The sequence below is a fragment of the Diachasma alloeum genome, unplaced genomic scaffold (genome assembly GCF_001412515.2).
Source record: "Diachasma alloeum isolate Michigan unplaced genomic scaffold, Dall2.0 Dall_scaffold_01035, whole genome shotgun sequence".
Lineage (NCBI taxonomy): Eukaryota > Metazoa > Arthropoda > Insecta > Hymenoptera > Braconidae > Diachasma > Diachasma alloeum.
This window is the reverse complement of record NW_021681147.1, coordinates 17,250-30,456: the sequence shown is the minus strand read 5'-3', so window position 1 is coordinate 30,456 and position 13,207 is coordinate 17,250. Positions and strand designations below refer to the sequence as shown.

The 13,207-nt window shown below is 35.6% G+C and overlaps 1 protein-coding gene across 1 annotated transcript in view; it reads right to left on the bottom strand.

Annotated features, from left to right (window-relative positions):
- LOC107045647 (acetylcholine receptor subunit alpha-like) overlaps nucleotides 1-4,691 on the bottom strand; it is a gene marked incomplete at its 5' end in the record, with an annotated part of 49,663 nt that extends 44,972 nt beyond the window's left edge. Inside the window, one exon of the mRNA XM_015267969.1 lies at nucleotides 4,555-4,691. Coding sequence (XP_015123455.1) covers nucleotides 4,555-4,691 — 137 coding nt within the window. The remainder of the gene's footprint in view (nucleotides 1-4,554) is intronic.
- Nucleotides 4,692-13,207: the final 8,516 nt, after the last annotated feature.

The window sequence follows — 13,207 nt, the reverse complement described above, 5'->3', positions numbered from 1 at the left end:
TCAATGCCTTTGAATATTTATTCGTCCGAAATTATGCCGCAATGATGCTCCGAATTCGGCTAGTTGAGTCCCACTCCAAAACTGATGCCACCATGCACTGATAGAACGGATTAGTTATTGTTAACGAATGGATTTTGGTTGGAGGTTAGGGTCTATTCGGTCTCACCAAATGTTCATTCGTTAATAGTTAACGAATGTATATTTGAGAAACCTTGTTTGACTCGACTTACGCCATTCAAGTGAACCATTCGTTAACTATTAACGAATATTCATTTGGTCATATTCAACTCTACCATTCGTTAATAGTTAACGAATCTCGTTTGGAATAAATGAATCATTCTATCAGTGTGGTACTCGATGATGGAACTGATGATATGAAAAAAATTATCTCCAATTTTGATCATTCAGTCATGCCTCGAAAAATATTTTCCCCAACGAAATAAATTTCTATGTTAAAGAAGGACTCAAACCCTCCACGCCACAAAATATTTTTTTCACCTACAATTTATTTCCACTTTCACCTAACAACGATTTACAGTTTAAAGAATTTCTCATTTCCCACGAATATTGACACTCCAAAAAGTCTCTCCCCCTACAAAAAAAAAATCTTAGAATGTTTACCAATCGTCTCTACACCCACTAAGCCCGACATATCGTTTTTCCCGCTGGCACATTCGACACGTTATCACCACAACGGAATCGATCGTCAGTACATGTGGAAGAAGCATATAGCGTTCGCCCTCGGAAAGCCCTGGTGATCTCACGTCAGCGGAGAAACCACACGACTCCAGCTCTCGTTCATCCTCTCATGAGCCGATAGTGTAGCACCCACATTCCCCCATACTATTCCGAGAAACCAAGAAAAGAGAGAGAGTATGCAGTGAAAGAGACGAGGAGAGAAATGGATAGAACAGAAGTATGTGAGAAAGGGGTTTACTCTGAATTCCTAGGATCTGCAATTGCGGTTTGGGCGATAAAAGCCACCTGCAGGAGAGTGGATCCGCGGCAAGAGGTGGGAGTTGGTGGTTTTGGAATCTACGAGAGGATACAGTTGAGTGAGAAAATACTAGATAGACGGAAAATACGTAATGATGGCTTGAACGGTTAAATTTTAAAGCTAGACATGTTCATTGAGTACTCAACTACGTCTCAGTTATGAGTGGAAACGCGAAATGCAGTTTAAACCACGAAAACCTCATTTTCGTGCGGCACTGAGCAGCTTCAAAGAGAATGAAAAAGTTAATTGCGAGATATACTCGCTCGTCATAGATTCATATTTCAGAAAAACATCCTAGCGCATTTGTTAAGGGGGGACCCAGCTGAAATTTAAAAGGCTTCGCTTGAAGAAAATAACTACCGAGCGACTTTTAATATGTCATGGGGTACAGGGAGAGAAATTTTGGATAAAAATTATCCAAACCGTTATTAAATTATCCTACCGTTCTATAAAAGTGTATCATGAATCATCGTTTCCTCATTTCTATCTCGAAATTTAGTCAAAATTAATATATGATGATCAAATTTTATTCTACGTTAGAAAAATTTTATCCTGATGCATAATAAATTTTACCCTTCCAGTACAATAATTTTTATGCAGATAACAACGAAAATTCTAGGACGGCTGGTAAATTTTACCCTACCGGTACAGTCATTTTTACTCTAGCGGCACGGTAATTTTTATTTTTATCAGGATAAAATTTCTCTAACGTAGAATAAAATTTGGTCATCATAAATATATGATGATATTAATTTTTACGAAATTTCGGGATAGAAATGAGGATGACTCATGATACACTTTTATAAAACGGTAGGATAATTTTTATCAAAAAAATTTCTCTCCGCGTACCTAAATAAACAAGCAGGGCTCCAAACCTATCCGACAGAAGGCCGTTACTTTTTGCGTCACTAGTCTCTTTCTTTATTGTATTGCTACCAATTCCATTGGTAATAAGCTACCGAATGGATCTACAGAAAAATATTCAACCTTTTAATGAAAAATATTCATACAAAAGGGTAAGAGTATTCTTTAGTAGTTCAATAGCTATAATCGTACCATATTTCAACTTGATATCCCCATTTTTGCTCAAGTTATCGTGCGTACAAGAATGGAAAAATTTTCAAAACGAAAAAACGGGGATATCTCGGAAACTTTGTATGAACGGGTATATATATTTTGATTGATCCATATAGTGGCTGAGGAGACGAGTATTTTGAAAAAAAAAGTTGAAATCCATCAAGTAGTTGAAGAGATATTTGAAGAAATATATTTAAACAAAAGGTTGCATATCTCAGGAACCGCCCGGCCGATTGCGCCTAGCCAAAATAGCAACCTTTAGTTTAAGAGGTAGAACCATACAAAATTTCAACTTGCTCTCTCCTTTTTTTCTCAAGCGTCGTGCGTGATAGAAAGGATTCGTTATTGTTAACGAATGGATTTGGTTGGAGACGAAGGTCTATTCGGTCTCGGCAAATGTTCATTCATTAATAGTTAACAAATGCATATTTGAGGAGCCTTGTTCGACTCGCTTTTCACTTTTCAAGGGAACCATTCGTTAACTATTAACGAATGTTCATTTGGTCATATTAAACTCTACCATTCGTTAATAGTTAACCAATCTCGTTTGGAATAAATGAATCAGTCTATCAATGTACACGATTTTTCATGAAAAACGGAAAAATGGTAATATCTCCAAATTGTGTATTAAAGAGTCTGTATATTCCGATTGACCTAGATAGAAGCCATCGACGAATATTTTGAAAAAAAAAGCCTTTGAAATCGATGCAGTATTTATGTTGAATTTTTTACAAATGAATCAGCAAAAACCCAAGTTGTTATATACAGACAAGATCCTAAAAACATATTTTTTTCACGTTCCATAATATTCTCGACCGTTTGCAATCAAAATTAGAAAATTGAAAAATCGGTCAAATACTAGACTTCCGTTCGGAAGGAAAAATGTCAAATTTTCAAAGGTGGTAAAGCATTCTAACATTTTTTTTTCTCTATAGTATAAACATCTACACATACGTAAGAAGATTGGGGGGTGGGAACGAGCGAAGCGAGTTTATACTCAAAATATTTTTTTCAAATTATATTTTATAAATACATAAAAATATTGTATCATTCAAAAAATAAACAGAAAATATCATCAAATCAATAATGACATTAATGCCGAAGTAATTGGCTCATGTGTTAGTGCCAACGTCCATACATATAACAAACAGACATTGACTTATTTATTTCAGGGTAGATTTCTTAGAATAGGGGGATGTGATTCGCTCAGAGATATCTGTGATGATTAATCTAATGAAATAGAAGGATTTAGTAGTGAAGGGGGAACGTGGTAAGCACAGTGTTTTTGAGGACTAGTGTCAGTGTCTCATGAGGAACATCGTGTTACAGTACCCCAGATGCTTGCAAGTTTGCACCGTAAATCACGGGAGTTCACTCGGTCCCCGAAGTACCAGTGACTGAGATGCAGGGGCTAGATGGATGTGCAAAAAATATGTGGGGTGATAACCCCGGAGCGTTTGCTTGAACGTCGGATGAGTTTGGTGGTAATGTCATTGTAAATCACTAGATTTGATCCGGAGGAAGTTATTATTGTAATGACCCCGAAAACCGAAAGTCAACCTTTCATGATATCTTCACGTTTCATCACCTTTAGATCCTATGACATTTCTGAAGACATATTTGTCCATGTGTGCTTGCCTACGTGACTAAAAATGGCGTCACGACGTCTTTCGATTGAATGTGATAATGCGGTTGAGTTTTTAATGACTCCGAAAATCGAAACTGGAAATTTTATGATATGATATCTTCACGTCTCATAATTGTTTGAAACTTTCTATGAAGCTTTTAGAAGGGTGTTCGTGCGTGTGTGCGTATGTGAAAAGAAACTTGCGCAAAGATTCCGCTGGGATGAACGGTCCGATTCAAATTTTTGTTACTGCAATCGATGCGTTTTCACGTAACTGAGAACTAATAAGAGTTTGAACCTCATTGTCTCACCGATTTTCTCAATAAAAAATTTTCTTTATCAATAAAATTAGTAAAAAAAACGTAAAAAACTGGAATTTTTTGTAAATTTCATAGCTTTTCCTGGAGAAATGATGGGACTCATTTCTGTTCGTCATAGTCGATGCAAAGACAAATAATGGGACTAACTTTTTCTCTGTAATCGATGTGTCTTCACGTAACTTGATTCTGAATAGATGTTTAACAAAATCGACGCTGCGATTGTTCAATTATTTGGATAGAAAAATATGAGCTCAAGCCCGCATAAATCTTGTTTATTCACGAAGAGTTTACTTGTCTTCATTTAAATCAAAATCAACTAGTTTCAAAATTTCAAAGTTGATTCTCGATTTAACTTACTTCAGAATTTTTTGTTGGTAAGAAGTTTAGCTTATATTACATCATCAGTCGTCTGGAATATCTTGACCTAAACGATAATAGTGGCATTTCAAAAAATATTGCGAATCTCACTTCATTGTCAAGTGAGCACTTCAACCACCTCTGATTTCACTTCAAAAGATGAAATATGTTCTTACCTTATAGATACGAGAATCATCGCAAATATGAGGTATTTCCCCAGGAGAGGAACCACCAACGAAGTAGGCGGTATGATCTCCACAACCAGTAGGAAGAACACGTGAAGACTGATGAGAATGGAGATAGATAACGTAACCTGCAACAACAGAATGTCCATCAGTATCCTAAGTACTGAGTACTACTGTTGAGTCAACTGAAACCTCCGCTATCTTTTTCATGCACATTTAGGATTTTCATGTCAATTGTTGGTGTTTTTGAATTCGCGTCATTCATTCCATGGAGGAATTAACATTGTTTCCGCAATCGATAGTCTGCAGGTGAAAATACCGTTCGATTTTTTCAATAAAGTTCAATAAAAGACAAACTGAAAAGCTTTTTAGAAACAGATTTTTTACATTTTTCCCAGTATTCCCAGAGAAATTTTTTTATTTTCAGGGATATGTCACTGATCTTTATTGATTTATCCCCAATTATGAGGAATACGCGATTGTGGAATTCAACGAGAGCGAAAACTTAAAATTCTGTGATTTTGTTACCCATTGTTAATGACATTCATTAATGTCTAGGAATCTATTACCAAATTTCAATGATAGAAATCACAAATGCACTGTTAAAAATTTTTGTCGGAATTTTCCGTGCCAAATTCCGGGAATTTTTATCGTCTTCAAGTTCCATTGAAATTTCAGGAAATCTTGTCATTGAAAAATCAATTATTCCGTTGATTTTCTTTTCAAGTGATCTAAAAATCGATAAAATACTGGATTTTTCAGTTCAATTAGTCTGTGAAAATTCAGAAAAATCAGGAAAATTCAGGGAAAAATTGAAAATTCATGAAATGAATTTTTTATGTTGTTCCATTCATGTTGTTTCTGAATATTCATTTTTCACTGAAAATTCAATCTGAAAGTTATGAAATCTCCATTACACTCCCACTGAAAACTCATGAATATCCCTGTATGCTACTTAAAACTTGAAATTTCATAACCGGTTCTTCCCTAAATTCAATTCAATGTCACTCTCATGAGATTTCCTAATTTTTAATTTTTTATTCAGGCATGTATGACCTCTCGGCCTTTTACATACATGAGATTTCCTATATCTTCCGTGGAATTTCAAAAAAATTCTAACAGTGTACTAAACGGAAACGACTTCTGAACGGAAAATCCTACCAAACGCTGTCGGTGTGAGGGGCGAGGGGGGACGGGCAACTGCGCTTACGTAGGCGTTGTGTGCTGTACTGAGCGTTCCTTTACAGCATTGATAGAATCGGCTAAAAACTAATAGGAAGTTCAATCAAAATCCAATCGAATTTTCTTGCGAATTTGCGAGATATTTTTATAAAATTTGTTCGTGTGTGCAGGAACGGCCTACACATATTTCAGCCGTAAAATACTTAAACCATTAACAATTAAAAGCAGACGACTTTAACGCGTAATAGCTAATACCGTATGACTGATAAAATTCAGTTGAGACGACTAGACCGATGCTTTCAGCTACGCACGTTGTTACAGGAATAACTACACCGGATTGGTTGAAAATGTAACGACAGTGGCATCTTTCAAACACTGACATAGGAATGAACACCAAGTTGTAATTAGAAAGTCAGCTGCTGTAATCGAAAAGTGGCTTTTTGTTTACGGGATTCACTTTTCGTTTGCGACAGCTGACTTTCTTTTTACTATCGTAAAAGTTGCGGAAACTGCCACTTTATGCGCAAAAATCAGTTATTTTACCGCTTCTTTCAAACATCCCTGTTTTCTACTTCATTGTTTTCTACTTCAAATTTTGACAAAGCATCTGGTAGAAAAACAATGATCTCCAATTTTCAAATACAAATCAGTGGATTTTCATTTGAAAATGGATCCCCGGGGGTGTAATTTCTATGTTGAAAGTTTATTAAGGCCACCTGGATTTGTCTCCAGTGGGAGAATTTCAGCACTCATTGCCATTAAAATATCATGGCATTGTTGCACATGAATAGCCAGTATATATCCATCTCGTTGGACTCTCTGGGCCCGTTGTCGTGTTGTGTATACTCCCACTGGAGTCACCATTAATCCCATAAATTTCGTACATAGTTCCCGAACAGCCCTCTCACCTACGAATTTCGAAACCCCAGCCGTCCAAAATCCTCTTTTCCAGCTGAATAAAGCTCGTAAAGAATAAAAATTATATAGCTTAATGATGGATTGTTTTTTCGGAACCACATTCTTCTCAATGCTCTGTTTCGCGTTTGGGTTTTGAAATGAATAAAACCACGCTCCTCGCAGGTTTTTTTCGTGGCACTGTTTCCCAAAGAGTGGTATAATGGGCCATGACAGAGGACTATTGATTCTTCAGGGCTTTCCGGGGAAATACAAAAGAAAATCGACGATAAATTCAGCGGGAAATTTTTCGGCACTTGACAGGGATAAATATTTTTGCGTGATTCACTAGTTTCACAGGCGCCAGGGTGACTTTATCCTTCGTCCCGACAGTGTGACGCGACTGTTTTATTATATTCATCACTGCAAGCATTTTTTGGGAGGTTAAAAATAGAATGCCATGATCATGCGAATTTTTCTGAATTCAAGCGAGAGAGCCTTCTCTCGCTGTAACACAATTCCTGGAACGCTTTCTGTTATTGATCTGTTTTGCTGAGTTTTTACTATAAAAAAAATATTACACTATAGACTGGTGAGCATTTATAGCCGAATTTCACGTGTCCAATTCCGAAAATTTTTAATGCGCCAAATTTTGAAAATAAATTCGACACATTCTTTCTTATACAAATTTATACGCGTTTATATTTGGGAAGGTATACGTTGCGGGCCTTGGTCATGCCATTCCTATGTGATTCCTGCGTTTATATTCATCTAATTAATCATTTCGATGAACATAAGATGTAAATTCAAAGTAAAAACGACTGAAAAATTTATATAATTTGACGTGCAATCCAGTCAGTGAACGTGCAGCACTGTTAAAAATTTTTGTCTGAAATTTCCGGTATACTTTTTGGAAATTTTTATTGAAGTCAATTACCATTGAAATTTTAAGGAATTTCATCATTGAAAATTCAGAATTTCCTGGCAAAATCAAAGAGAACTGTAAATTTCAGTTTTGTTGTTCCCTGAAAATGAATAGAAAACCAGAAAATTCCGGTAAATATATTCTTGAGTTTTCAGGACAGTAATACTGAATGTGATTTAGGGGGAAAAAATCATGAAATTTCGGATTTCAGGGAAAATTCAATGTAATTTGGCCCTGAATATCCATATTAGGTTGGAAATTCAAATAAATGAAGAAACTCTCGTCTTTATGCTGCTCAAAGTTCTGGAATTCTACTGAATTTTCAGTGAAACCTGAAATTTTATTTATTTTTTCTTCTAAATCGCATTCAATGTCCCCGTCCTGAAGATGAGTAGTCAACTGTCCATGAAATTCCATTCTTTTTCTAACATTGCGGCTGCACTTTATCTGGGCATGAATTTTGCGGTATGATTTCATTCAATTCAAGTCTAGTTATGACTCATCATTCTCTGCCACGGATGGTGCAATCGGCGGTAAGTCATAATTACTGTTCGGTCGTACATGTAAATTAATAGTTAAGACGACCATTGAAATACTTTCGTTTCCAAAAAACTTTCCAATTTTTCCCACGAAACAATTTCGGTTTCCCCAAGTAACCGAAAGATGCAGTTTAATCTCTTCGAGTTGAGTTTACACACGTACAAGTCATAAAATCCCGAAATTTTGTCTCTGGAAAACCCTTGTCAACTCATAGGCACAAAAAAAAAATTATTTTCTCTCTAATTGTTACTGTCCAGACACCTTTGGTCGCCAGACGAAAATCGTAAATTTAACTCCGAGCGTCCGTCCGGACCTTTTTTTGTCTCTCCGGATTTTTTTTGTCTCTTCGGGCCTCACCCACGCGCTCAACGTACCTTTCGCCAGCGTTGCTGAGTCCCAAAATATTTTCACGCCTTCAAATAGTTTTCCACCAATAAGAAAATTTCTCTACCCTCTCTCTACAAGGGAACAACCCTCTTTACCCTCACTCTACATTGTACATGAAGAGGAGAACATAGGAAATATTTTAAGTTAGTACCAACGAAGATTCCAAAGAGAAAACATCGAGACACAACACTCAGTTCTGATCTCGTATTTAAAACCAAATATCCGATCTAATATAAGGTTATTTTAAAAGTGCAATAGTCATTGTTATAGACTCTAGTTTCGTGAATTATCTTGTGAATTAATTTATCAACATTTTTCTTTATCAATAGACTCTGTTTTTGTGAACTCCTTTGTGAAATATTTTATCAACATTTTTATTATCAATTATATCGTGAGTTTAAGTGAATTGTGGCTAATTATTGCAATCCCGTTCCTTAGACTTTTAATTCTGTTGCTTTCGGGTCACTCGTCGTCAGCAGCCGTACCGGAGACCAGATTGACGTACCAAGGAGTATACCTGGGCCTTACAACCCCAGGGAAGGGTTGACATTAAAAATTATTCAGCTATCGCGTCAATTACCCCGTACAATCACACTTATCGGAGCTCAACTTTTCACATCTCCGTGTGCCCAATTTTTGAAATATGCAGTAGATAACTCTATTACAAATCCATTTGGATCTATTTTTTTTATAACAACGATAGAAGAACAATTCTTTTGGATGATCGAACTTTCTCGAGAAAACACTTTTAATGAATCCCTTGGAATCTGGTTATTTTGTAAGGTGTTTATAAAAAGGATTAGATGCCAAATACATTCCGAAATACGTAGAAATTATTCTCGGCATACCTCTGGAGCCAAATATTATTGCGCAATTTTTATATAGATTCTAAAATTTTAGGTGCGAAATATTCTTGAAATGAAGTTCTCTAAACCCCCTCCTTTCCAAAAATTTCCTTCTGATTTGGATTATAATCCATAGTGTCAACTCAATTCTTCATCATCACCAATAAACGATCTCTCTAATATTTTGAGCTGCACAAGTATTACAAAATAATCTGCAATTTTCTTCCGCCACGAATTCCTGACAAAAATGTTTTGTCATCATGAGAAGAGTCGTTTCCTTCAGAAAAATATGGAAAATACCTCGTTCAATTCCTAAAATTCCCTGTTCCACCTCATAATTTCCCAGATGCACTTGAATAAATGAATACAAAAAAGAGACACTCTCCAACATTATTCCTCACAGACTCAACTCGACGTCGTTCCTTTATTACGTTTTAAAGCGTTGAGGCTCAAAGCCTCGCCCTTCCCGCAGAGACCTCGTGAAGACAGTTTACCCTTCTACAGAGCCCTTATTATATCCCGGTTGATCCGAGGGCTGGTTAGCTACGCAGGTGGCGCGTTGTGCGGTTATTAATCTTGCCGATATCGGCCGATCCCTCACACCTTCGGACAACAATGGAGGCCATATATAGACGTCTTAATATTATACAGGTACTTCCCGATGCCGATGAAAGACGACTCAATATTTCCACGTGTGCGGTCGACTCGTCCCTCGCAATGCGTCGCGTTGAGGGAAATACCGAGAGCCTTTGAGGCGTCTGTGAAAGCGTTTTTATATATTGCATTATGAAAAGACCCTCTTGGTGTTCCTTTGTGGGACACGTCTTATGTGCAGTGAATGGTTTGAGTATCAATAAATTTTTATGGGAAAGTTATTTTCATCTACTTCTGGACTTTTTAATCGAAAACTTCTTCATTAAGGCAGTTATCGTGTGAATGGCTTTTCTTTTAAATTTTTTGCGATTCATAAGACGCATTTATGTAACCAATAAGAAAAGAACCGTTTTATTGATACGTACACTCCTCGGTGGACGTTTTACGTTGTTTTGATGTTTAGTACACACAGAAAAACCGAGACATGAATTACGTTTTGCTAAACGTAATTTACGTCCAAACAAAGCGCCTTTCACGATTTATTGAACGGATTTCACGCTTATGAAATCGTACATTATGATGTTAATAGAAAAGTATTTTACAATTACTTGTACTTGTGCGTACACGGAGAGAAATGTTCAGTAAAAATTACAGAACTCACAGTTCGCTCACCGATTACCGAATCGACTCAGAAAATTAAAGTTTAATAATGTATCGTATTATTAAAAAAAATTTAACTGAATTTTCCAGAAAATGACACTGAATTCAATTTAATGGAAAAGAGTCTATGATACTTCAAGTTTCCCTGGAAATTCAAGGAAATTCCTGATGTTTCAGTGGAAGAACCATGAAGATTCCGAAATTTCCATGAATTTTCAATGTAAACATGGTAATTCAATAAGAAATTGCTCTGAAATTTCAAAAAAATTGAAAATTCAAGGACATTTTTGCTTGAATTTTCCTAATTTCCATTAATTTTCATGGAATAATTTAGCTGAAATTTAAAATTTTCATGAATTTTCCACGAAAGCCACGAATTTTCAATGGTAAAATTTCAATGAAAGCATCACTTGTTTCACATTTCAAGACTACAAACTGGAAACTTCAGTGAAAATTTTTTAACAGTGTATCGTAATTTTTCATAGGAGATTCAGATAAAAATTACGGAATGCTCTGGAAACATTCCGTGACAGTTTCGTAAAATTTCCTACAACCACATTTCGCTCCGGAATTACAGAAAAGATACGTATTTTTTATTGAATTTTTCTCTCCATGTAATTTACAAATACGAAATCGTAAATTACGATTATGTAATCCTAATTTAAAGTGATTTTGAGCGCAACTGACGCTTCAACTTTAAGCGTAAAATACGCTATACAAAAAGAAAAATACGACTTCTCGAACTTAATTTACGTTTAGGGTTTTCTGAGTGTACCGAAGATATTACCCCTCAAATGTTCATTTTTCTATTTTCCGGCGCTGTCAAAGCAATGTGTTAAACACCCATCTGAATTTCAAACATCTGAATCATCGTGAATTTCCAGAATTTGTGGAAATATTTTACACTTTCAGATACAACTCGTGTCTGAACAGTACCCAAAAATTTTTTTCATCTAAAAAATTTCAGGTCTTTATTTTCAGGCACTTTTTACGTCTGAAATTCCTTATATAAGTCATCCAGACATTTACTTCTTCAGCCGTGTCATACGCGCCAAACAACTAAGCCCTGTCAAACAAAAAAATTTTAAACATATTTTCTGTCTCATAACTTGATTCATTCCCTTGCCTTTTTTCCTCGAAATTTTATTTTATTCCCAAAATTTGGAAAAAATCATACCTCAAAAGGGTGATTACCCTTTATGTATTATATATTTTTATTTATTTATTATTTATTTTTTTTATTTTAGTGACCTTTTATATTTTTTAAAATTTATTTCAAAATTGTAGCTTTATGTATATTAGAGTGACTGTTAGGGTGCCCGTTCCGGAATTTTTTATGTGCCGCATTCTCAAAAGACTCGAAATGAATGCAATAAAATCCTCTCAAAATTTCTGCCCTCTGTCTCAATTCTAAAACGCCCCCCATGAGCCCTGTTTTTTCCCGTAAGAATAATACGGGATTTTTATGGAAAGTTCAAATCTATCTCCCCCCACTCCCCGGTAATGTCACTAGAAATTTTATAATCATGGAAAATTACTGAGTAAATGAACTACTTATAACGGAAATTTTTCGCTTTTTGATCACATCGTACAATAGTGCAATTATTCTTATGGAAAAAACAAGGCTTTTGGAAGGCGTTTTAAGGTGGAGTGTATCGACTCTATGATATTAATCGATACTTCCGAGCTAATAATTAAATTCACTCGAATAACTCACGACTTTTATTTTTTAAAATATGTTTATTTAGATGATATGAGTATATATGTTTACAAGATTTTTTTTTGTTCTGGTTGTTTTGTTAAGAAAAATTTAAAATGACTATCGAATGTCTCAATCAATTTTTCGCGCTAACTCTTATTAGATTATTCCTTCACGAAAGTTGGAATAGAAGTGAAATCTGCGTGAAGAACTATCTCAATTGGGGTGGTGAAAATTGACGAAGGTTTCGAAGAGGTCAAAAGAGTGAGTGGTAGGGAGTGAGGTCTTAGGATTGATGAGTTGTGAATTTTGAAGGTCGTGATTGGTTGGTGACGATTTCTTGACCTGAGCAATACGTATAGTGGGAGTGTCCGCGTGGAGTGAATGGAGAGTTCTATTTTGTGATGACGTCGAAGGGAAACAGAGGGTAACGCGACTGAAAGTTCATCTGGAAGGGATTAAGTCATAAACGTCTTATGGACAAGAAGTGTGAAGTGCAGTTAGGGACTGTGTCATAAATTGACTGAAATTAATTTTCTGTTGAAAGTCTTGTCTAGGGTTCTTGGGAAAATACGTCAGTCGCGACGAAACACATTAAGTCGTAGGATTTTCAGGATTATTTCTTTTGGACAAACATTTTACGGTCGTTGAAAGTTTTTGTGAAAGATAGGAAATTTCAAAATTTCGAGAAACAGTTTTATTACGGTCAAGGGATAATTTTGTGTTCGGATGGAGATAAATTTTGTTTTAAAACTGTCAAATGGAGTTGGGAAAATTATAATGACTGGGGAATTGGCCCAGAGAATTTTTTATAAAATCACCGATAAAAATGTTTTGAAAGTTGCCTGGATTAGTTTAAATTAGATGAGACATTCGATATTTAGAAAAATTAATGTGTATAATTTTCGGTACGAAACA